This window comes from Pteronotus mesoamericanus, unplaced genomic scaffold, assembly GCF_021234165.1.
Source record: "Pteronotus mesoamericanus isolate MK-2021 breed Mesoamerican mustached bat unplaced genomic scaffold, CSHL_Meso_final contig_74, whole genome shotgun sequence".
NCBI lineage: Eukaryota > Metazoa > Chordata > Mammalia > Chiroptera > Mormoopidae > Pteronotus > Pteronotus mesoamericanus.
The window spans coordinates 31,280,325-31,305,994 of record NW_026555247.1 but is presented as its reverse complement, the minus strand read 5'-3'; the positions used below and the strand labels follow the sequence as shown (position 1 = coordinate 31,305,994).

Here is a 25,670-nt window from a genome sequence, read left to right as displayed (position 1 = left end):
AATGTTTAATGAAGCTACTCACTCCACAAACATTCATGGAGCCCTTAGCAAGACGCCAGCCTAGCGCCTGGGCCGCAAGAACCCGGTTAGTCCCCTGCCCTGAGTCTGCATTCTGGTGGGCATCAGTAAACAAGGGTGTCGGCCAGCAGCTTCTGTGTCCGTCCATATCTACCTGTCTGTCTGTCTGTCTGTCTATGTAGTGAATAGTGATAAACACTGTGAGCAGTGTCAGGGGTTAGTTAGTGAGCGTAAATATGGAGTGTGCAGGAGCTGAGTGTGCACTTCCAGAGTAGCCAGTGAGGACCTCCTTGAGGAAGTAAAGTTTAACACCCAGAATGATTCTAAAGGTTTGAAGCTTGGGGGGGTGATTTATATTGTTTGCATAGATTTTTAAGGACAGAGTATATGTTCTTCAAATCTTTATGTGTGAATGCCATTGAACTTCATCAGCTTAGATTATAAATAGGAAAAACAATTGGCAAATGCATTTACATAGATGTATATTAAAGTCGGAGATGTCTAGAATACACTATTGTATACATGTATTCTAATTTCTCATTCTGTTGTAAAGCAATGTGACTATGTATAAAGATAAACCATATGCCATCAAGGGCCAAATTAAAGTTCATATTTGCTGTGAGAAGACAATCACTTAATGTTACATATAGATTATATGTTGTCATGTACCAACTACATAATTACAACCTTAAGTTTGAATTATTAAAAGATCAAATTTTATATAATTATTTTGGGAGGGGGTAGTGATATTTCAGCTTTGTGAAAAATTTGTATTTCACCCCTGAGTTCTATCTGCATATACCATACCAATTATATATGTAAGAGACTGATTAGGGTGTGTGCGTGTGTGTGTGCGCGCACGCATGCGCACGCCCCTCAGAGGACTTATTCATTCACTTATTCTACATGCATTCACTGAGTGGGAAGGGAGGTTTTCTTCCGGTGATGGGAAGACACAGAGACTGGACAACCAGAGGCATATGGGGTACCAGTGAGGAGTCTGATGTGACTGGAGCGCAAAAGGGAATCACTGTGTTCCTCAGGGTAACACAAGAAAAGAAGGTGAACGCAGATCACCAGGCCCCTTCACTGCTAGGCTAAGCCACTGAAACTTTACACGGAAAGCAGTAGGCGATCGCCGAGGCTCTGTATGGAGACTTGACAGTTGTCAGTGGCTCATGGTAGGTTGGAGCGGGGCAGATCTGAAGTCAGGGAAACTGGTTTTCAGGTCCTTATTATGGAAGGAGAGAGTGAGAGAGGATGGGAAGGGGGAGAAACTCGTAAAGGCTGCAGGAGTAAAATCATAAGGTTTAGTGAACATTTTGTAAGCATTGCTGTTGGGGAAGTTGCAGATCTCTGCTTTCTCTCTCACTACTTTATTAGACTTACTCTTTAGTGAAATAAAACTGGTCTTGATTCTTCAGTGTCTCTTGCGATGAAGGCTCTTCCCTCTCTTCACCGTTTCCCTGGCCAAACCTTGGGTTCCCTTCTTTGTGCTCTCTTACCTTTCCTGCTGCATCTCTGAAGCGTTCCCCAGAAAATTCCATTTCCTTTTCAAAAGTACGCCAGTACACAGTTCCTTGATGCTTATTTGCCATTTGTAGCTTTGCTTAAAACTTTCTGCTAATGTAAATCATTTTTAAGTGCATGTTTGAGCTCCTAAACTTCATTTGAACTCAGATTTAGAACTAATTTAGAGAGGCCCAAGCTTGAAAATAGGTTGTTTTCTCTATCTTTAAGTAACGGGACTTATTTTTCCTTCTATTGAAGTGGAGTATTAGGACAGACCACAAAACTTTATGTGGTTAGAATATTGCAGACCTTCAGTATTATTAATGCTTAAAGGTGGTTTCCCTGGGGCAAGAAACATGCAGGTCTGGGGAACATGCTCTCTGCCCTCACTCAAGTGTGGTTTGCTAATCAATAGCTGATTTGGAGCAGAGGTTCTTAACCATCTTACAGCTGGGGACTCCCCAGAAAAAGGCATTGAGCTAAATACATGAGTGAAATTTTGCAACAATTTCAGGAGTGTTTAGACCTTCCTAAGGCTCAGCCATGGGCCTGGGATCTGGAGAGCCATATCCCCCCGCCCCGCGCACACGCTCTCACCCCCACCTCAGCAGTGTTTAGGCCGTGTGTGTAAGTAAGACACTCTGGTAAATCAAGGAGAAAGTGCTCTTTCAGTACCTTTCGCAGCCATTAACTTGACTGGTACTAAATGCTCAGCGAGCATTTGCTGGCTGATTGACATTTGTGAGAGGTTCATGGGACAAGAGAGAGTGAGAGGGCAGACACACGTGCAGAACAGAAAAGAATGAAGTGGGCGAGTTATGGAGCACATAACTGGTCCCCTTCTGGAGAACGATGCCTACTGTGTGGGGCTCGGACAAATGTGAGTGGCGGGGGATGATGGTGTTTCGTTAGGCAAAGTCCAGATTTATCCAGACATGGTATTTATGGTCAAAGCAACTTCATGAGCATGTGGTTCGTAAGCCTTTTTCTGAGAGGGGAGATCTACTGTTTCAGATCTGCTATTTCCTTTAGGATATTTTTAGCTGCAACAAAAGGAAACCCTGACTCCAGTGGCCTTAAACATAAGGAAATCTATTACCTTATGTAACCTGTTCTAAAAATGCCTGGCGTTGTCCCTCAGACGTGTGCCGGCTTCATCCAAAGGATGCAAAGGATGTTCCTGCTGCAGTTGTGAGCATCATGCCCAAGCAGGAAAGTGTCCAGAGAAGATAAAAAACATCATGTCCCCATGTGTTTCTTCCTTTAGAACCCAGAGACCTTTTCCCAGGAACCCAGTGGCAGATAGGCCTGTGGGTTTCAGTGTCCATTGTCAAACTGGTTGCTGGCCAGGGGAGGACAAGGCTTTTGACTGGCAGCAGTACTCAGGGACCCATTTGGAACTGGAGACAAGGTTGCCTTCTCCTGGCCCACATGGAGGAGGAGTGGCTGGGGAACAGGAACAAACGAACGAACGAACAAACAAACAAACAAACAGCAACAAAAACCCCGACAGGTCTATGATGAAGGAACAAGAGGGACTGGGTATTGGGTAGACGGAACTAGAGAGGTCACTGCATCGTCTGATGTATTAATGTTTTGAATAGAGTAGAAGAAATGATGTTCATGTTACTATAATCGAGCTAAATCTATGCTACTTTGTCTACCACAACATATGGAGACATCCATGGGCTTAAGTGTGTGTAAGTGAATTTTATAATAGATTTTCTGTCCTCATGGGGACTGGTTTCCACTGCTTCCCCTCAATTTAGTTCTGGAACCTACTCTCATGCACAGAAAGAGAAAGGTGAACTTTTAGCAACTTGCACTGATGTGTAGGATTTGCCTAAGCTGTCATTCATTTCTCACAGCGCTTTTCTTCATTGACAGCTTCACTGTTTAGTGGCTTGGTGATGTATTTTTATCTTGGAGAATTTTCAGGTATAGTTTACAAAGAAATAAATGTTTTCACCTCTCTCTCTCTCTCTATATATATATCTTCAATTTAAAAGTATGCTTTATGCTTCTATGTAGGTGAAGGGGGAAAATAATAAAAATGAGTTTAAAATGTATCTCTGAGTCAGTATTAATTTAAATAGTAGAGTTTTCCTCTGGGACATATTTAACCCAAAATAAAAGTCTTGATAAATAGGAAATTGGGATTCTGAATGACACATGAGATGAAAGATAACTTTCTATAAGGAATTTCCTTTTGAAGGAAATCTGAATTTTGGATTTCAAGTTTTGAAGATGTTGCTTCTCTCTCATGGCCTAATAAAAAGGTAACAGAAATTATGAGTTCTCTTCCCGCGCCTTTCCATGAGGACTTGAACCACTGCCTGCATTCGTCTGATGCATGGAGCTGTAAGGGAAGATGAAATGCTGTGTGTGAAAGCGCTTTGAAAAGTCAGGCAGTCAGCTGCTATAGAGTGTTCATTGTCGTGACCGTGGTGTTCTGCTTATTAGACTGGAAGCAGAACATTAAATATTAATGATATTCTTGTTTGTCGGTGGGACAGTTTCAGCAAAAGGTTTTCAGAAAATGTTGAGATGCAACTGCTGTCTAAGGAAGGGACACGGAATGAGGGCCTGACCCACTTTCTGTCTTGCTGTCACCAGATCACAGAAAGCTCTTCGACTCTAGAGGTAACAGTTGTATTCTCCTCTGTCCTGAGGCCAGCGATTATATAATATATATCAAATCGCTAGGGTGCGTATCAAAGTGAGCATAAAGAGGCAAGGATTTCCCTTTATAATGACCGTATAAGAGGTTATTTCTGTCAGGGGATAAAACATATATGGAATCTGACTGTTTCAATGCATTTTACTATAGAAATCACTGAGCTTGAGAGTTGTGCATTACCTCTTATCTCGTCATGTGGCTGGCAAGAGTTTCAGTGTGGTAAGTGTACCGATCTGTGTATTTTCTGCTGAGTCTTAATCCGTACTTGCAAATTTGTGAAACTATTATTTATGCATAAATTATGGAGAAAGAAGTGTTGCCTGTAATATGTTAAACTAATCTTTACAGCATAACTATGGTTTTATTTCTCCAGTGAATAGCAGATAGAGTGAAACATGATGAATTTTCATTGTTTTAGGTCATCCTTCTCAAAGTCTTTGAAGTGCTGCAGAACATTTTGTAACGTCAGGAATTTTGTTCGCATTTTTGATATTTTCCTGTATGTGCAGCCCATTTGACAGGTGGGTGGCCTAGCCATTCGCCCAAGATGGTGCCGAGGGCTTCAGTCCTGTCCAGCACTGTGCTGGGCACAGACAGGACGGAAAGCAAACAAGACACAGCGCTTGTCTTCGTGCAGCCCATTGTTCATGGTGGCAGAAACAAATCGCATGGGCGTCATAAAACTGTAAAACTCCATCGGCGGCAAGTCCAGTGAAGGAGAAGGACAGGAAGGCTTCCCTGTAGAAAGCTTGGATTCAGCTGAGAGTTGATGTGGGAGTGACACAGGCCAAGTGAGGCAGCGGAGTGGTAGGACTGCGCCGGAGTGTGTGCTTTCAGAGGAAATGCGTGTTCGAGCTGTGCCGCAGCAGGGCCAGCGGTGTGCATGCGCACTGTGAGGCATCGGGGTCCCTAGAGGAGAGAAAAGAGGGTGTGCGGGTGCATTACCAAGATGGCCTTGAGGTCCATAATTAAGAACTTTGCTCTTACCCTGACGCCAGTGGGAAGATTTTGAAATATTTAAAGGAGGGGGTGGCATGGTAAGATTTACATGTCCATTCCCGAAGCCCTCTTTGCTTATACGCTGCACATGCTATACTAATACACCGATGATGCTTGAGGCTCTATCTCCAGTTGAGGCTGTCTCACTAGCATACACTCAGCCTACACTCTTCCTCTTCCCCAGTGTGCTTCCTTGTAGTTTGTGTGGGGTGCCTGCATCTCCAGGGGACAGCTGTGACTGGGCTGAACCAGTCAGGGTGATCCTGTCCTTTCACCGTGTTTTATTCTTTCATTATTTATTTCTTAATTTGAGCCATCTACTTCTATGCAGGTCCATAAATCCATGCATGTTTTCCCTGGATTTAGGGATTGGTTCCATGGTGGTCTCAATTGAGGCAAAGTTCAGGAAATTTTGCTCCTTTGCAAACCTAACTCTCTACAAGAAAGCAGGGGAAGGAGGAAGCAAGTTGTTCCAGGAATCCCATGACCATGAGGGATGCATTCCGGCTTTAGGATAAAGGTGAAATGGAGCTGGCATAGTGGACGGATCGCAAAGTTGTCTTTGCTGGTGTAGTGAATCCCCTAGACGTAGCGACCCTAAAACCTGCTTTGTCTCTGGACTTTCCACTCACCTGGGCTAGTGAATTCTCTGTGTGAGGGGACTTCTATTCCCACGGCACCTAACAGTACCTTAATCTCTCTGTCAGTACAGCTCCCCAGGGTGCCCCTGCTTCCTTTCTCCTTTCTATGCCCTGAATTGCCACTATTGCAGAAACGACGATTCTAGCCCGTATAACTCTCCTTTCTCTAAAATTCCACATTTATTCTTCTTTTAGTAATCAAATACTGCTCTTTATTTATGTCTTCCAATCTAGGCGATACATTTCAGAGAGAAAGAGCCCTATTTTTTTTTATTGATTTTTGTATCCCGTTTTTGTCAAATATCATGCTATCATAATTATAGTAAGCATAATAAAAATAGGACTTACACTTCTATGTCCCAGGTTCCATGGCGATGTTTGTCCTAAATTATCTCCAATCATCACACCAGTACTAGAAGGTAGATATAATCATTCCCATTTTACAGATGCAGATACATAGAATGGAGTTGTTAAAATTTTTCACCAGAGTTACACAAGTAGTCAGCAGTTCACCACTCCTGGTTGCAAGATGATGGTTGAAAGAAAGAATGGCTAATGACTGTATTGGGTTTATTTTCTTGAGACAGATGAGACTGAGCAGCCTGAGAACATTTGGTGCTCAGAGGGAGGAAATGCTAAGAGGGGAAAACAAGTCTGAAAGGGAGAGAAGGATAGTTCAAAGACCAGTTTCCCCTGCCTCCCAATTCTGACTAGTGCCAGCTCTAACTGCTTATGTTTGCTTTGCTTGGAAGACAGAATCATAGCGCCAGAATTCACGGAAGTCTGTTTTGGAGGATGCATTAGTCAGAGTATGCTAATTGCTGGAACAAACAACCACCAAACTTTAGTAGCTTAATACCACAAGGGTTGTTTCCCTCTGGTGCCACACGACCTGTGGGGTGGGCTCCGTTCCCTGTAGTCCTTCAGGTCTGATTTTTTTCCTGCCTCAACTTGGCTATCCCTTAAGGCCTCAAGGATTCACTAGATTCTTTGTATGGGGCCGGAACAAAGAGAGAGGAGAAAGTGCACAGAGGATTACATGGCGGGTTTTAGTGGCCAGGACTGGAAAAGGCAAACATTACTTCTGCTCACATTCTATTGATCAAATCTTAGTCACATGATCCCACCTTACTGCAAAGGAGAATGGGAGACGTAGACTTCCTGTGTGATCACAGTTGGGGCGGATGTGGGTAGAAATGGGATTTGGGGAAAACAGTCTAGTTTTAGCCATGGAAGGTTGCACCAGAGACCTGAGAGTTTGGTGACCACTAGTTTTCAGAGGCATTGAATTTTCAACTAAGGCACTACCGTGTGGTGTACACTTAGCCTCCAGAGGACATTGGATGTGGGGAGTACTGATGGCCTTTAACTGGGAATGTTGTTTACTTTCAGGAGTTGTTTGGGAAAGTAAAGGAAATCATGAAGATGGAACTGATGTTTTAACTAGAAATGGGTATCTAGACAATAACTACTCTGCAGTGTTGGGAAGAAGGAAAAATGCTAATGCACACAGGATAAGGTAAAGGAATGGTGGGAAGTAGGATATAGGTACTTTTTCTTTGGAAACTCATTGCTGTGTTTCATGTAATGAAATTTCATTTTTTTAATTAAGTGCTTTTTATAAATAGTATAGAAGCCTTACACACATGTGCTGTTCTATTTAATATTTAAAATTTTTACCTTAAAGGTTATAATTTGTAGAACTGATTATTATTTTTAATTTGTAAAACTGATTAGACTTCCTATGCCATATGGTTGTGGACTTTCAGAGTGATTACTTTGCAGAGTCCTGCACGGAGCCTTGAATTTAAGTGGGAAAAGAAGCACAGAGTGAGTGGGTCTTTGAAAGATAAGGTACAATCCATCTGATACTACGAGGAAAATGTGTTTCATCTTGTTTTGCACTGACTATATGTTGCTTTGATTCCATTCCGTATTTATGAGGCTTGCAGTATTTCTTTTATTTGGCTTTCTTATTTGTAACTGCAGATTTTGCGGTTTCTTCTGTGTACCACTCGCCTCCCAGAATTTGGCCCAACAGTTTTGAGTAGCTGCACAATTTATCGAGGACAGATCAGCTGAAATGTGGCTCAACTTTAGTAAAGCAGACGGAATGACATAAGGTTAGGTGACTGATGTGTGAGTTTTTGAATTTGATTTGGTTTTACATGGAAAGGTTGAAGCAATGATCCATGTATTCTAATAAAAATCATCAGTACAAATCAAATAAAATCTGGCTTAGTGGCTATTTTCCCACTGTCACTCATGGCTGGCCTGTGCTGTTACAGACCACATTTGGCAGGCACTGTTTTTTCCTACAACAACATCTTAAAGTAGTATTGCAATCTTTGCTGTGTTCAGGAGGCATCTTTTCTAATCAAACTTTCTGCTAATCTCATCAGATAAATCATTATTCTCTACTGACAGCTCTGGCTTCCCCTGAACCCCTTCCCTCCTTCTTGTTTTCTCTCAAGATGCCTGGTTATTGTCATTCTTCAGGTCTTTGTGACTATCTCCTTTCAAACTGAGGACATTTCTTCCATTCCTGAGGAAGAGTTACAGGTTCTTATCATTCCACAGAGTGAGTTTGTAAGACCAGTACCTCATAGCAGCTCATCTCTTTCTGACCAGTAAGCCATCGGTTATCAGATGGGCAAAAGGCAGGCTGTATCCAAGTTGCAGAACTACGAAAAGAACAAAATCCTTATTCCCATCATTTTGATTGACTTAAGCTGAGGAAAATACCAGTTGATTCTAACGTGTTTCGATTGCTACCCCCAAAACCTGGACTAGTGAGTTAATGCAGATGTATTTTGACTACTGTAGTTAGGAGAGTGATTTCAAGCACTTGAAAATGAACATGAGAGTTGCAGCATGGTTAGGGGGAAGCTACAGTCCATTTTGTCATTATAGACCAGACCTGCTCTACAGCCCTGGGTCTTCCGCACACCAGGGCCAGACTTAGGTCATGTCGGTGAGATGGTTTTGTGTAGGATACAGGGCAGCTCAGAGGAGAGATTAGCAAGTTTTCAGTGCTCATGTGACTTAAAAATGCATGTTGCTAGATACGAAAACTCAGTCATTCCAGTGCTATCCAAGTTTCCCATTTTTGCAATTATTCTAATAAACTTAAGCAATTATCTATTACCTTTTAGAATTAACAAGGGAAATGGAATGAACTCTTACATCAGATAACTACCAATTTCTTTTCCTTTCGATTTTTGTTTTAATGCTTTGGGAAAATGGTATTAGTCTGCATATATTTAAGTTCTTCTGTGTATATTAAACTTCTTTTGATACCAATTTAATACTTTCAGTGATTCCAGATAAATCATTTTAAATGGGAAGTATAAAAAAACATTTTGGAAATTAGAAAGCATAGTACCAAAGTGTGGTTACATTATTGTGAGATGAAATGTAAAACCTTTTAGGTCACCAGACAGACTTCTTTGACTTACACACACACACAACACACACAGATTTATAAGCCCAACTAAGAAAAATCTTTGCCAATGTCTGCCAGGCATTTGGCTAAAATGGAATTGTAGGGAAAATCTTCTAAGTCAAAGTTGAATTGCACCAGCACTGCTCCATTTATAAAACAATATGAGCTTTACCCAAATGTTAAAAAGGGACCATTTCCACCTTACAGTGATGACAATAAGTTAACTAACTCAGTATTGTATAACGCGCATAAATTCTAACAAATGACTAAGTGTTACTCACCATCCTTTCTCTGTTCAAGCTTTTCTCCTCACTTTTTGACTGTGGCTAGATTATTTGTATGCCTGACTTCTAAACGTGAGAATATATTCTTTTTAAGATGTCAGTTTACTTACCACTTTTAAAAACTTTTAGATGTTTCCCACTTTTTTTTTTCCCTACCAGCTTATGAAAACAATGCTAGATTGTTTGTCATAAGTGTACTTCTGGATCCATTTGATTTTATCTGGGAAGTGTCATTCCTGTGGTGGATCTCGTTCGTACACAGCGGTTTCTAGAATGTGGTACTAAGAGGCAAGGACAGCTGTTCGGGGCAGCATTGTCTCCAGAATGGATTATTTCACTTGGCTTTATGCATTGCATTGATTCACTAGTAGGTTGTCTTTATCTTGGCTGAATTCCTTCCAGTTAACAGGACAGTGCGTCTTCACCTCTTCTAGTTGCTGTCCTCCTCACCCCCACAGAGGTTCGCACTGCTACCACTAGTAGTTTTATCCATGGAGAGGTCATCAGTACATAAGTAAACAATTGAGGAATATTTCTTATCAATTCAGATAGGACAGAAATTTCACTCCAGTTTTGCATTTCCTGCTCTGCATTTTTGTGGTTTTAAAGCCCAGCTGATCACAGACCAGAGGACCTGTGAGGCTGCCTCGGATATCAAGAAAGCTTATCACTGATACGAGGGTCGGGGAAGTCGGTGTTGAGGGAATTTTCACTTTTTACTTTATATACTTTTGTGTTTTAATTTTTTTCCATAAGAACACGGTTCAAAATTAGTTGTGATGGTCTTAGAGTGTCTCCCATAGATTTCTGATAAGTCGCGCAGGGAAAAGTTGTAGTTATACAGTGGGGAATTCCCACAACACCTTGACAAGGTGATGAAATTAGCATAACATATGAAGGGGCAGACCACTGTGCCCTCCCGTGGCTCTGTATGTGATGTCCTGGGAGAGACAGGAGGCTACTTATATACTATTATGTCCACCTGAATGTAATCATGAGGAAGCATCGGACAAAGCCAAACTGAGAAACAATTCTATAAGATAACAGGTCTGCATTCTTCAATGTCAATCTTATATAAGGAAAAGGAAGACTGAGGAACTCTTACTGATTAAAATAGACGAGAGAGTGAGAGAGAGATATGCTGACTAAATGCAGTGAGTAATCCTGGAGGGGTTTTTTTTGTGGGAGGAGGGGTATATGCTTGGTTAAATGTGTTTATTATAGTCGAGATCAGCTATCATTCAGGGACTGTGGATTAGATAAAACCATTGTATCAAAGGCAGAGTTCCTGATTTTGATAACTGCACTGTTTTTGTCCTTAGGAGATAGACACAGAAGTGCTAGGGATGACAGGGCGTGGCCACTGCAGCCTACTCACTAGTGGCTGAGACACAGCGAGCGCATAGTTTCAACAGCAATGTAATTAAGACTTTGGAAAATAAAAAGTTAGAGGAACATAGTAAGAACTTAAAAATATGTTGTTCCTGGACTTTAATCTTTGAATCTTTCCTTGATTATTTTCCAGGTGGGGCCAGGATATCTTTGGGTTGTTTTTTTTTTTTCTTCTTTTGAGGTTCCTGGGTATTTTGATCATCAGCCACATTTGGGAATCACAACCTTAGGTCATAGGTTTCTTTTCAGAAAGAGTTGCTAGAGTTATTTTGAGATTGAGCAGGTGTTATTAGGTAAGTAGAAGAAAATTCCTCAAACCTGGAGTGAAACGATGAAAACTGACTTTGTATAGTGTGGGGGGATGAACTTGGTGTGCTGTTGTTGCAGTCTTCGTGGGTTGCAACCTAGTCAGAGCAGCCTACAGTTGACCAGGTGACTTACTGTTCTTTAAATACCACAAAAATTCAATGTCATCTTCCAATTCTATTCTCTCACAATTCCGATCATCAAACTTCTGTTGTATGGTTGAATATCAGACTGCATATTTAGGCAAATACATTCTGTTGAGCCTATTAAATAAAATCAAGGAGATCCTCCCTCCTCCCCCATCCTGATCCAAGCTATTACAATTTCACATTTGTATATTTCAAATTCATTTTTAGTGGACTGCTTCCCTTCAAATACATGTGGAGATGGTTCTGTAAAACTATAAACAGTTCATGCATTTTTACAGATTTTCATTTTATGCGTTTGATACTGATTTACCTCTTTTTAATTGCAGCAGAGATAAAGAATTAGTGGTTTAAAACAGTAGGGACTACATGTTCTGCTGTGATCAAGGAATTAGATAATCTGGCTTGTTTGCTTAAGGGGTCTGTATCTTGAGACTTTTATAGGGCAGTATTAAGGCTCTGAGCCTTCTTATTATGCCAATACCCAGAAGATTGCTTTAATGAGAAGTAAAGGGCCTTTTTCCAATTACAAGGGAATAATTGTATTAAGTTCCTGTGTTATGTCAACCTGCTTTGATTTGATTACTGCAAAAGAAATGGATTTATCTGTCAGTGTTACTTAATTAAGCCTTCTCATTGATGTTTTGCAGAGTAATATAGTGTGGTTTGCACATTTGAGCCTAAATACAAAGAAAATTGGCCTAAAACTAAGACATGACCCCTGAAGATAACATGTAAGATTGACTACTTGTCATTGGCAGGTCAGAGGCTGCAGTGTTAATCACAGGTGGGAGGTTGGGACGTTGGAAGAATAAAATGAAAATCAGTTTATGGGAGTGATTATTGTAAGCAAAAAGGACTGAGCTAGAAAACTGGATTTTAGGAAAGATTTCTGAGTATTTAGAACTGTTTGGCTTCACCAGTATTAGTCAAGCATCTGGAACAGGGAATGAGATGAGGTGAGAATAGAAGTAGACTTGGTTAAAGTACAAAAGGAAAGAGAAGATAAAGAAGAAAGCAAGAGGAATGGGTGTCATTTGGAAGAAGTGGACCATTGTGGTCATGCAGAGCAATTACAGCCCACAAATATTTCAATTAAGCCAGCAGCCCTTTCCCAGAGCCTCACGAATGGTGCCCTAGGGAGAACAGAGATATGGGGAGAAAGAAGAAGAGATAAAACTGTTCTATGTTTCATCTTGGCTCCTTTTCCCTCTCCATTGGAATAAATGTAATAAATTATTTATCGAATAGGGACTTTAAATATCAATTTGTATATCTTAAGTCATCACAGTATTATGGATTTAGCACCATAAAATTAATTTTATGATATGAAAAATGCATGCATAATTGCATGTACATGTTATCAGAATTATATATTCTATTCTGTTAGAGAGTGAAGCATATTTTAAAATTTATTTCTTTGTTACTTAATGTTTTATTTTTTAAAGTATCTACCTCTTATTTCTCACATTTTGTGATGTCTATCGTTAAATACATCTATCTTTAAGAGTTACTAAGTGCCTAATTAAAAATTTCCCAAAATTCAATTTGCTTTTTAAAAATTATTTTTAAAAATGATTCCATTTATTTGTTTTTAGAGAGAGAGGAAGGGAGAGAGAAAGAGAGGGAGTGAAACATCGATGTGCAAGAGATACATGGATTGCATGCCCCCAACCTAGCCTGCAACGGAGGAGGCACTTTCCCTAACTAGGAATCAAACTGGAAGTGGCGACCTTGGTTTGCAGGCCAGCACTGAATCCACTGAGCCACGCCAGCCAGGGCTCTATTCACTTTTAATTTAGGTACTTTGAAGCTTATCTATGTAATTTTGGAGTTAGGTGGTATGTTCTAAAGTCTTCAAATGTGGCAGCTAACTTTCAATTGTTATTCTCACTGACTTTGAAATAAGTCCTTTCGCCCCCAAACATTATCATTGAGTACTTGGAGACCAGTTACACTTTTGAAAGTCAAAGGAGGCCAGGTACACCTCAAGCTATTGTACTCTTGTCTCTGTTATTCACGGCTCTTCTTTCTGGGCCTCTGCTTAGAAAGATGAGATCCCAAAAGGACTGACTTCCCTTCAAAAGGAAGAACCACACATTTGAAATGGATGGGTGCCAACTGACACCCCATCTCCATATTTCACGTTAGAATTTTATTCAAGTTAGATTGTTACTGATTCTTTAAAATTATGTGGATTGACACAAAGACTTCAAGGTTACTTTTGTCTCAATTTTATAATACAACTCTTTACTCACCTTGAATTTTTAGATGATTCTTGAGTTTCAGAATAAGGAGCACTACTGGCATATTTATAACAAACTAATTATGCATTTTATTTAGTTACCTTCATATGATCTGAATTCCATATTATATGAAAATGCTTTCCCTGTTTTATAGCACTGAAAAAAGCAATTAATGTTATATTTTGAATATCTGAGATTGTGTAGTGTACATTTTTGAAAACTAGTTTTTTTACCTTAAGGAAAATAATACTGTTTTAAACGGTGTTCTGAGGGACACATTAACAGAAGTGTAAGTTGGAGGTTAATAAAGGCTAAAATAGTATAATCATTCCTCTGTGCACAAATATTCCCACTGTGCTTTCTCCCCAGTATATCCACATTTACCCTTCTTCATACAATTTATATATTTATATATATAAACTATAAAACCATCTTGTACTTGACCTTTGAGTTTTCAGGTTGATTTGATGAGGAAATTCACCAGCGTTGACAGTGGTGATGAAAATGGAAAGCCCAGGCCTCTGTTATTTATCTTCGAAGGGCCTGTGTGTGGGACTCATCTCCACAGCCCTCATCTTTTGCTCAGTCCATTTGGGAGGCGCTGGGAGTTTCTCATCACTCACGCTCGGATCAGTCGTTATGAAGTGTGTCTTGTCTGTTATAGAAACAGAGGGAAGTGATCATGGTAGTGTGGACATTGTCTCTCTATATTTGAAGCTCGTCAGCTCCTCTTCCTTCTGCCTTCGTACTCAAATTTGACTTCAGATTCCTCTACTTAAAGCTCTTATTATACTGGCTGCTAATGAAAATGTGCACATCCTTAACACACTCTTTGCTGATGAAATATTTTGAACTCTAAATTCATCTGGCACTGACGGAGAGCATATGCCATCTCAGTTTGTGTGGAGGGCTCAGCCAAGGGTTCTTCCTGGACTAGGAAATTAGTAGGAGCCACAGATGTACGCAGTCTGTGAGTCTCCATGATGATGTGGAGGATATTTAATAGTGTCTGTTGTTTCAGAGCAAAGGATTTAAGACAGTGTAGACTTCAACATGTTTCAGAGTGATTATCTTTCCAGGAAAAACTAAGCCTCAATCCCCCAATGCATTCCGAGTATGCAGAAGCTTTCATCAGGAAATCAATACATTTCTACAAAAGTAGGAATTTGTAGACTCCTAGAGCAATGCAAAAAACCACTTTGGTTGTTTTCTGACTTCATGAACCTCTAGGACCTTGGGTGTTTGGCGTGATCTGGGTGCAAAGTATGGAAAGCACCAATAAACAACTCTAATGACACCAAATCAACAGAGTTAGGTAACTCTCACACTTGTTTATTTCAAATCAGGTTTAAACCTACGTAATACTTAGTCTGTGTTCTTAGCTTGGGCTGTTGGTCAGCATACATAACTTTTGACAGCATATCATTTATGTACACACAGAAATATGTTAAAATGGCGAGATGTAAAGAAGATACTCTAAAGGTAAACTAAGCCACAAAACAAATCTGATGGTTGCTGAATTCTCACTGTGATTGTGCTTGTCGAGGTTCATGGAGAAGGTCAGATTTGTTTATTCTGAGCATATTGGCTATTTCTAAAATCCAGGAGAATATTTGAAAGTCTCTAACCTGTTAAGCAGAACTAGTGGTCATAAAAAAGTGAGGCTCAGATTTCCTTCACTGGGTCACAATTTGGCATATTTATGGGGTTTAATTATCTTAGGTTTTGGGCGCTGTTAGTAAACTAGGCTCTCAGGGCAGATACTGGTTACTGATTATTTGCTAGGGGCCAGGTACTTCCCTAAGTGTTTAGCAAGTATTAATGACCTCATTTACTTTAATAGTAACTCCTTGAGGTTGGAAATGCTATTATCCCCTTATCTCCTGTTAGATACCTTTGGGTGGGTGCTAGGTTTTCACTTCAGTTCTCTTAGACCCAAGAGGCCATTAAATTTTTGAGGTTGGCAGATGTCCTCAGCGCAAAATGTGTTTTTTTCCTTCCTGGGTTCCAGCATTCATTTTGATTTTGGCTTGATAATTCCTTACTCTCTAGTCAGCTGATTGGTATTTTAAAGAAGATTAATTTTTTTTAAATCCATCATTTTTACTTTTCTCTTGCTGGAGAGTGATCCAAATATACTAGCCTGTACTATTTCCAAGAATGAAAATGAAACCCTCTTATTTTACAGTTGACAAAAAATGGGTTCAGAGTGGCCAGAGGCTGGCTCAGACCCTAGAGCTGGTTAATGCAGAGTCGCTGCTAAAATCCAGGTTTCCATCTCAAGCCCCAGTGCAGTGTTTTCTGATATTTGTCTGGTCTAGCTGATAGTTTTGATCTCATGGATATCTGAGGAATCAAACCGTAACTTTAATGAATGTAGATGGGAAATCATAGAAATTAAAAATTACGTTTGTATCATTTCTCTAAAATGGAGGGTTTGGTCCTGGTTCTCTCTTAACTTCACTGAAGTGTCAGACTTATTAGAGGGACTTAAAAAAAATTTGTGGATTGTCAGGCTGCCTTTTAAAGCAGCTGTCAATCCCATGAAAGTTACTATGTCTCTTCTAGTTTAGGGTGAAATCAGTTTGAAAAATCTTGAATCCTCAAGTCCATTTCAGTCTTGTGGAAGAATAATTTCTAGTATCCACTTGCCTTTTGCCTCTCCTTCCTGCTGCCTAGGTTATTGTCTTTCTGCTATTTATTCTCATCTTGGATAGAGGTGGCAACAGGAACAAGGGAGAGGGAAGAACAATATTCAGATGGCTTCTATCCCAGGCAGTTTTTCAATTGTGGCCTTAATGGATTTCCTGAACCATTTGCCTTTTTTTTATCAGTGTGTGTTGTGAATCTCACTTCGCTCTTTGCTTTGCCCACTGCGGAGCTTCTAGGATTTTGACCCCTTCTCTAGTCCGTCGCATTGTACATTTTGGAAAGCCCGTCGCACCTCTGGCTTTATTGTTCTTCTACTCTTATTTTCCAGTCTCTTGATTTCTTCAAATATTTACTTTTAGGTAATTGGCGTTGTTTATAATTCTGTAATCTTACGTGGACACAAGAATGGGCATAAACTGCCAAATAAATATATTTGCTCTGCCTGGGGAAAAGTGACTGAAGGTACCATTCTTTCAAGCTGGTCATGGAGAATTCTGAGTTTCTTACCAGAAGGGTATTTTCATGGTGGGGAAAAGCACTCATTGCCTTTTAGCACGGACAGCACCTGTGTTGACCAGCTCCACCATTTATTGTCACCTTGGGACAGTTATCTGTCCCATTGAAGCCTTAGTTTTCTCATATATAAAATGGGGATACTATTAGTGCATTGAGGTGCTTAGCACAGTGTCTGACACATAATTAAGCTCACTAAATGTTAGCTGCCATTATTTTTTGAGGGATGAAGACCAGTGTAGGAGAGGGGAATAGAGGTGCAAAACCATGGAGGTATAAAAGTGTGTGCGCAATGTTCATATACACAAGGAATGGCCAAGTGTAGGCCATGTGCAGGGTTTGCATAAAAAGTGAACCTGGGCAAGACCCACTGGGATGCAGATGTGCTGGGAGTGTGTACTGAATGCTGCTGAATCCTGCAACCGAGGCAGGGATTTAAAGAAAGGGAGTGAGACATGCAACTGTTGGTGCTGGACATGCATCTGTGTTGTGTTGCAATAGAGTAGGCTGGTGGATCTCAAACTCATGTACATGAAAATTACTTGGGGACCTTGTTAAAAACAGTTGTGTCTTTTTTATTTTTTCCTGGCTCTGTCCCCAGAGATCTAGACTCACTGGGTCTGCCATGGACTCTAAGATACAGACTTTTGATGAACATATCGCATGATTCAGATGCAGGGTGAGCCTCAGACGCTCTTTGAGCTGTGCTGGAATAGTTGTTGAGGGAATGCATGCTAATTTACTGGCGGTTCTGATGGAACACAGTGGGAGGGAAGAAAGGAACAAAAAACATAAACGTGGCATGTTTACATTCATTATGAGCTACAAATATCCGTGCTCTAGCCTTCTTGCTATGGATGAATGAGCACCAGTTATACAGATACATTTACAAAAATAAAATATAATCAGAAATCATATGATTGTGTCCTTAGGTTCTGAAGAGCTAGAGAGTTGTCCCTGTCTTCTAGATCTGTCTAGCTGGAAGCCAAGAGATGGAAAAACCTGCTAAAAAGAGAGCAGCAGAGGGGAGGAGGGTGCCCGGCATGAGTCAGGAAATCGGAAAGGTGGAAATGGGAAAGCACGTCAAAAGAGCAGTTAGATTCGATTGGTTGAGGATCTACTTGTGAAGGAACCTAGCCAGTATTCAACGTGTTTTTAAAAAAACCTAAACTTCCAGCATTTTTAATTAGTGGATTGCTCGCTTTTGAAATTGCCCAGTTGGGAATACTCAAATTCTGATGTGTTTTATCTGCCTGCTCATTAGCAGTCTGCATGGTTGACCATCATTTTTCCTTTATTTTGTGGACAGAACATATATATGAAGGTGTCTTGAAACACTCTAGCTCAAGTATGGGTTAAAAATGTATGTCACTCTGTTTTTAATAGAGTTTGTTGTAAATTAAAATAAAATTCTAGTATATCTGTTCTCCAACTCAGTTCTTTCTTTTTGCTCTGAAACGTGACTTTGCCTCTAGCACAGGACTTCTCGATCCTGCCACAGGTGACATTTGGGGCTAGAACATTTTTTGTGGTGGGGGACTGTTCTGTGTATCTGTAGGATGCCAGTATACCTCTTCCCCTTCTCCCAAAGCTGTGACAACTCAAAATGTCCCTACATATTGCCAAATGTCCCCTGGGGGCCAAAATTGCCTCTGGTGGAGAACCATTGGCCTGGCATTACTATGGTCTTATTTCCTTCTTGCTTCTGCCTACTTTTTGAAAATTGGAAAAGATAAAATGTGTCCAAACAATATGACATCTTATGGTAGAGATGGGGATTCAGCTCTTTTCCTTCATGATTCTTTGGCCAAATTTAAGAGCAGAAGTTTTTCTAGTTAACCCAAGCTGGCTGGCCGTTTTAGGTGAAAAGGAATTCAAGATGTGCTAGACTTCTGAAAAGCTGCAGCGTTTGAGAGATTTTGTCACTTACACAGTTTTGGTTTGTTTGTTTGTTTTGTGATATTTGTTTGTTTTGTTTGTTTGAAATATGTGATATTTGGTTAAAGATGAAGAGGACCACGTAGGCCACAAAACTTACTCATGTGAGAATCCAGAGGGTTCTAAGTCAGTTCTTTGTGTACTTCAGTTCAGCCTACACAGGATAGGCCAGGAGGTCGAGTTGTTAGACAGCAGATTTGGGGAAAACATTGCTTCTTCTCTCCAGATTGAATGTACTCTCCAGAGCTTTCTTGACATTCCTTAAAACTCACAGTCCCTGATTTTAGCTGTCCTCAGAGGACATCTGTTTGCAGTTGCATTATCTTCTGAAGCAAAAAAGCAAAAAAAAAAAAAAAAAAAAAAAACCCACCGAAATAATTGGTTAGAAAAGAAAGAACTCAAGCTTAGTCCTAAAAGTTGTTTTTCTATCTCTTAAGGTATTCTAAAATGCTGTGTACTCCACTGTGTCCAAAAAAAAATAAGTCAATTAATTATACTACGATTACTTCTGCTGGAAATAAAATAGCAGTAATAAAAGGAATGGCAGTAGTGCATTAAGAGAATAAACAGTATCACTGAAATGTTAGGAAACACAATAAGTGGGACTATGTCTGCTGAACCAGAGTTTCACACCTCCTCCTTCAGTTCTGTCAGAGGAAGTTTGTGATGGCCATCTGTTGTCAACCGTGATCAAAATAATAGAACAGTGAAACTTTTTATACTTACAAAGGGCCTTTCATCAAAAATCTCAAAGCCGTTTCTAAATATAGAGTGACTGATCTTTAAAATTTTAAAACACTTTTATGTTTTAAGCAATTAATAGGATAACGCAGTTGTTAAATTCTCCGTCCCGAGTATTTGCCACGGGAAGCACTGACTGAGTGTTTAGCAATCCGGCCAGCGTCAGAACTTCGCTGCTGCGGATTTCAGAAGAACTCCTACTTTTCCATAGTTCACTTGAGTCTCTTCATTATCATTTATCAACATGAAACTTTGACAACTTTAATTTCCACCTCTCAATGCCTAGATTAAGGATTGTAGGCGAAGTGGCCACATCTATTGAAAAAAATTAAGACTGAGACAGTGTTGCCTTAACTTAAAAAAACAAAATCCTAATTTCCAAGTAGTAGGCTGGTAGAAATAGAGGATGGAATTCTTTTTTTGTCTTGTATATTTTGTTGCATGTCTCTTATCTGGTGTGACAGGCTTTGGCTAGAGAACAAAGAGTATTCAAGAGCATTATGGCATGCGTGCTGCTGATGTTAGCATGAATAGTTACCTGAATTTAACTTTTTTTTTGTATTAAGGTTGTGTTAGCGTATTTTTACACTTTGTCCACAATATTTAAATTAAATGTTAAGTGCAGTTTGATGTCTGTAAAAGTTGAGGCTGTGAAACACTGTGAAAGATGGAAGTAATTTTGATGTTCATACCTCTGGTTCCTGAGGGTCCAGTTCATTTTTGCTGTGAATTTAAATGAGTTAATTTAAGTAGATGGGTCAGAAGCCACTATCATCGTGGTAGCCCTGTGCCTGATTCTTAATTAAAGGCAACAGGAGATTAATTTGTAACATTAATTTAAAAGTGCATATACAAAAAGAGAGAATTATTGCAAGAAAGCCTGAAGAACTTTTCTCTTGTCCCTAGATGTAGAAGACAGAAGTAGCTCAGGGTCCTGGGGGAATGGAGGACATCCAAGCCCATCCAGGGTAAGTACATCTAATCTTTTCTCCCACATCCAGACACCCTACGTATGCAAATTGACAAACTGAAGGTGAGTTCCTTTCAAGCACACATGCAACTGCACAGATATATATGCACACTAAGTTTAATGAGGATCAGCTTGTGTTTGGACTTTTTTTCCCTTCTCTTATGGGATGCTCTTATTGAATATGACACCTGTTCTACGTCTGCTAACCAGAAGAAAAATCCTTCATTAAATATTTGGCCTTACTTTGCCAGTTGTTGATCTAGTATTATAGAAAATTATTTTTCTGTAGATGGCGCAACTTTGAGAAAAAGTCCTACCATCCCTGTAATATATTGGTGCAAATAGACTACTGAGTAATTCTGAAGACATGGTATGAAGGTCTAGCCTATCAGTATAATCTACATAATAAATCTGTGTTGATTGCACTTCGTAAACATGTCATTTATTTCACCAGTAGTGCCTCTGGTCACCAGTGGGGTTCATTCATTTATTTGGTCTCATATTTTTGCTGCTCATATTTGTTTGTTAGTTTGGCTGTAATGGGAAGATCATGAAAGGGGGTGGGAAAGGCAAGATGTGTTTTTGTATGTACTGACTTTGGGCATGTCATTTCACCTCTTTGATCTTCATGTTCCTAATTTATAAACTGAAGAAGTAGAACCAAAGGATCTTTTATGTTCGTTCAAATTTAAATTGATATGATTTAATTAAAATCTGTCTTCAGCGGAGTCATTTCTAGGCTCTCTAAAATCTATATCAACTTTTGTAATACACATACAATGTCCCAAATTAAAAATAGACTTAGAGCACATAGCTGAACAAACATCTGCACCTCCCCCAACCAGCTGTATAGATGAAGCATTCTGTAGGGAGGGTAACATTTTACTCTTAAGTATGCACATAGATTTGGGTGGGGGGAGGAAGGTGTCCATTTTGTCTTAAGAGGCAAGGTAGGTAGGTAATCAAGCTGTCAAAATAGGGACATTTCAGTAAGCCGTAGTTATTCATTTCTACCTGTCCTTTGGCCTTGTGGTTCTTGCTCTGGTCTTCAGGGTACAGCAGGATCTCTAAGCTTAACAGTAACTTTGCTGAGCCCTTGTACCAGCTGTCGAGTTGGACATTCTAATGCATTACATGGACGGGTGGAGGAAATCTTTCCTCCTTCTCATATTACGGGCTGCACTTGCAGAAATAAATCCGTTCCCTTTGACAGCAAGTGTAGGAGATGGCAGTGCTTCCCTCTGTTGTATAGTTCATTCAGACTTAATTTCTTATGATTTCTCATTTTAATACACATAGTACTTTTAATTACATTTCTGAGAACAAGATCCACTTAGGATCAGTCTGACTTTTATTTTGTGTTCATTAACTGTTCTCCCACTTCAGGGAATGTGTTGGTGAATAATTTGGGTCAATATTTTGCAATTTATATTTTCTAAAGCTGGGGAGTTTGCACAAGACAGAGTGCTGTGGCTGAGTTGTACCTGTACAGCCCAAGTCTCTTCTCTCATTTTAAAGTGGTGCTATTATCAGCTACCTTGCAGCACTCAGCTGAGGTTTAAGTTAGATAATGTATATGAAGCATTTGGAACATTCTTTAGGATGGGGTCACTTAATAATAATTAGTATTATGCAATACTTGGCATAGAATGAGTGAGTGTAAAATCCATGCTAGTTATGTGATGTCTTTCTATACGTCAACATATTGACAGCATTAGATTACAGCATCATTCACTTTAATTTTTATAAATGAGGAAAGACAATTGGAAACAGGTTGGTTTGGATTTTAAGGGCTCCAGTTATTCTCTAGGGAGCTGCGTGCACTTTCATTTTTCATACAGCACTGTCTTTTTTATGTGGGCTGATTCTGCCCTTTGGCTCACATACCAACTGACACCTCTGAGTAAATTTGACTTAGTCTTTATGGGCCCTGCAACCAGCTGAGCAGAATGACTCTTTAAATTTTTTTCCTTTTCGGTTACTGAATGTACCTTAGTAGATTGAAATTTGAACTATAGATAATACACGTGATTTTCTTTCCTATATGGTATGGGTTCCTCCATGAAAAGTAAGTGACTGAGCGGTTTAAAAACAGTATTTTAATTTTAAAGTCCCATTAAAACAATGAGTTAATCATAATAATGACAAAATTAATGTCTGCTTTAAAATCATTTTTTTGTGGCACACTTTGTCCAAATCCAGAAGTACTAATTTATGTTAAAGTTGTGATATTTATTCATAGTACTATTGTAATAATAATTTTAACACTCTTTGTGTTAATTACTTATGGAATGATCCAATTCTCTTACAACCACAATAACAACTTTAACAAAACATTGAAATTTCAATGTCATAAAAACCAAATGTTGCTTTTTCAAAGGCTCTGCCTTGGTCTTCCAAAAGCTATTTATTCCAGGCTATGGGTAGTTAAAAAAATAATGTGGGCTTATCAAAATAACTTTAATATTTACAACATTTTATATGTTAGGTGTTTTACATGCATTATTTCATTTAATCACATCAACAACTTCATGCCAGTTGGTTCTATTATTATAATTCCCTAGATGTCACAGCAATTATGAGGAACATTTGAACTCTGCAAACCCTGGAGCCCTCTCCTAACTACTGTTCCTGTGAAGAGAAGGTTCCTGGGTCCAAATGGTGGACTCTAGTTATTTTGGATCAGAGGGGTCTCAATAGTGGGAGCATATTTATGTGCTGATTTTTTTCATGTAAAATTGAAACTTATGCTGTTGTTTTATTTACAGAACTATGGAGATGGGACTCCCTATGACCACATGACCAGCAGGGACCTTGGGTCACATGACAATCTCTCTCCACCTTTCGTCAATTCCAGAATACAAAGTAAGATGAATTTTAAATTAATATTATTTTTTGAATGAATGTTTTACCCATACAGAACACAAGCCCAGACAGATGTTATGGCTTTAGGAACTCGGATTTTTAGTCAGTTCTCTATAGTAATTTTACATTGTGGGAAAATATTGATAGGCTGTGCTTGATAATACAGCATAAAGAACTAAGTTTGATGACCATGTGGAATTACAGAGTTTTACTGAATCTCTGTGGAAAATTTGCCTTCCTTAGACATAAAGCACATATCACAATTTCAGTGTTGCAACAGTAGTTTTCTAAGTAAAGGTTGATGAAATCAAAGTGGTGACTATTTAAAATAAAAATATCATTGGGCTTGCCAGTTGGCAATGAGATATAGCTAGTATTAGCTGTGAGTTTTTATTAATAGGGGTTATGAAAACCCCTTTAATAATAGGTACAGTGTGCTTAATAGGTTTATTGTGTTTAACTCAGAGTAGCACCTTCAAGTTGAACTATAAAATCCCGTTGTGCATTTATCAAGGGTGTACTTCAGCGCAGGCGGTCTAGGCAGTCACCCTCCTACGCTGCTGGGAGCGCGCTGGTGTAGCTGGAGGCAGTCTGTGAGCCTCTAGCATGCCCTTCCTACCTGAGTCCTTAGCGCAGTTTTCTGCTGTGCCTGCACTGTAGGACGTTGGTCTGACAGCAGTAACCTAAACAATGAAAAGATAATTCATAATGCCTTAAAAGGTCTCAAAAGCTGGTTACTTTATGTTTGATTGAAAAAATGACCCTTGTTCTAGTAAATGTGAGTTTTTAACAATATTAGTAAATCTCTCAACTTGGCCAAATTTTATTGAGAATCCATCAATGAATGAAGTTAAATTACTTGGTGTGCAAGCTGTTGGACCATATACTCCAAGGAAAACACACAGCCATGATTGTATCATCCTGAAACCATAATTGCAAATGCTTTTGAAGAATGTCTCCATTTTTAAGCCTTGAAACTATACTTGTCATTTCAGGTAGCTGGGCTTTGAATTTCTTCCTTCCCGCCTCCCTCCAAAATCACCATTAAATCCTTCTAAGGAATTTCAGATATTTAACATAAACAGATAAAGCAGAGAAGTACTAGCAATTTATGTTTAATGGCTAATATCATATATTGTGCTGTATATGTCATCCCAAATTTGAGAATCGCAAAATTGTCCTTGATTCTAGGTTGTTCTTATATTTGTGCTTGCTTTTTTTTTTTACTGTAAGGTGCTAAATTTCATGTTTATGTTGTTTTAACTTTGTAGCTAAACCCAAGAATCCCAGGTTTTTGTTGTTGTTGTTTTAATCAATTGTCAATAGAAAGGTACAACACGTTTCTGTTTTCAGGATGTGTGCAGATGGCTGGATATATTTATCAACTGAAAATTTAAAGAACAACTTTAGCCACTTCAATGACGATAGTAATAATTTTAAATTCTAAGGCCATTATTTCTCTATTCATCCTCACCCAACTTCATAAAATAGAAAAAATTAATTTGAAAATAAAAAATCTTGAGGAGTAGCACCTAAAGAGTATATTAAAGAACTCCCTTAGCAGATTCTAAAACTATCCTCTGAAAAGCTAAAGTAAAATAAAATACGTTACTACTCCTATTTAGAAGTTCGTGTAAAAAGGTGTTCCTAAAAAACTTGATAAATTAATTACAGAATACATCAAGCAATACGAAGGTAGTAAATAATTGTTGTCATTCCTATGTCCTCGTGGGCAACTATTTTACCAACTGCATTTATTTTTCAATCCAAATAATATTTAAAATATAAGTGGATGAGAGCCTGAAGCTAGAGTAGAGAGAGCTCTTTTCACTTAGTTGTTGTTTAAGCTGAAAGTCGATGTCAGCTGTGTTCTTTTATCCGTCTGCCCTCCTTCCCATTAAACTCTTAAATATGGAGGCCAAGACAGTCTCCTGCATTGTGATAGGAAATGCTACTATGTCCGGAGGCTCCCACCCACTGTTCCCCATGAAAGGACTTCTCTGTTAGATAAGCTGTCTGGTCTGAAACATGGCTCTTTATTGTTTACAAACTGCTACATTTTCCACCTCAAGCAGATTTTTGCACAGAAAAGAATTGTGCTTGGGCTAAATGGTTTATCTGACATTAACGGTGCAGTGTCGGACTGGGGTCAGGGAAGTCGCCCTCGGAGCAAGAGGGCACGGGGCCGTGTGCACAGAAGGAAAAAGAGAGAAAAAAGACATTTCAACAACTATGAAGGACCTTGCATTTTTAGTTTGGAGAAGAATTTTTAAGAAATATTTTTAGAGAACTGACTATGATGCTGCATTAAAAACTCTTCCC

At 39.3% G+C, this 25,670-nt stretch overlaps 1 protein-coding gene across 11 annotated transcripts in view; it reads left to right on the top strand.

Annotated features, from left to right (window-relative positions):
* Positions 1-25,670, top strand: part of TCF4 (transcription factor 4) — a 331,867-nt gene that overhangs the window by 91,084 nt on the left and 215,113 nt on the right. For all 11 annotated transcript variants that reach the window (XM_054583696.1, XM_054583692.1, XM_054583697.1 and 8 more), the window contains 2 exons: positions 20,420-20,481; positions 23,252-23,348. In XM_054583696.1, the coding sequence (XP_054439671.1) occupies positions 20,420-20,481; positions 23,252-23,348 (159 nt within the window). The remainder of the gene's footprint in view (positions 1-20,419; positions 20,482-23,251; positions 23,349-25,670) is intronic.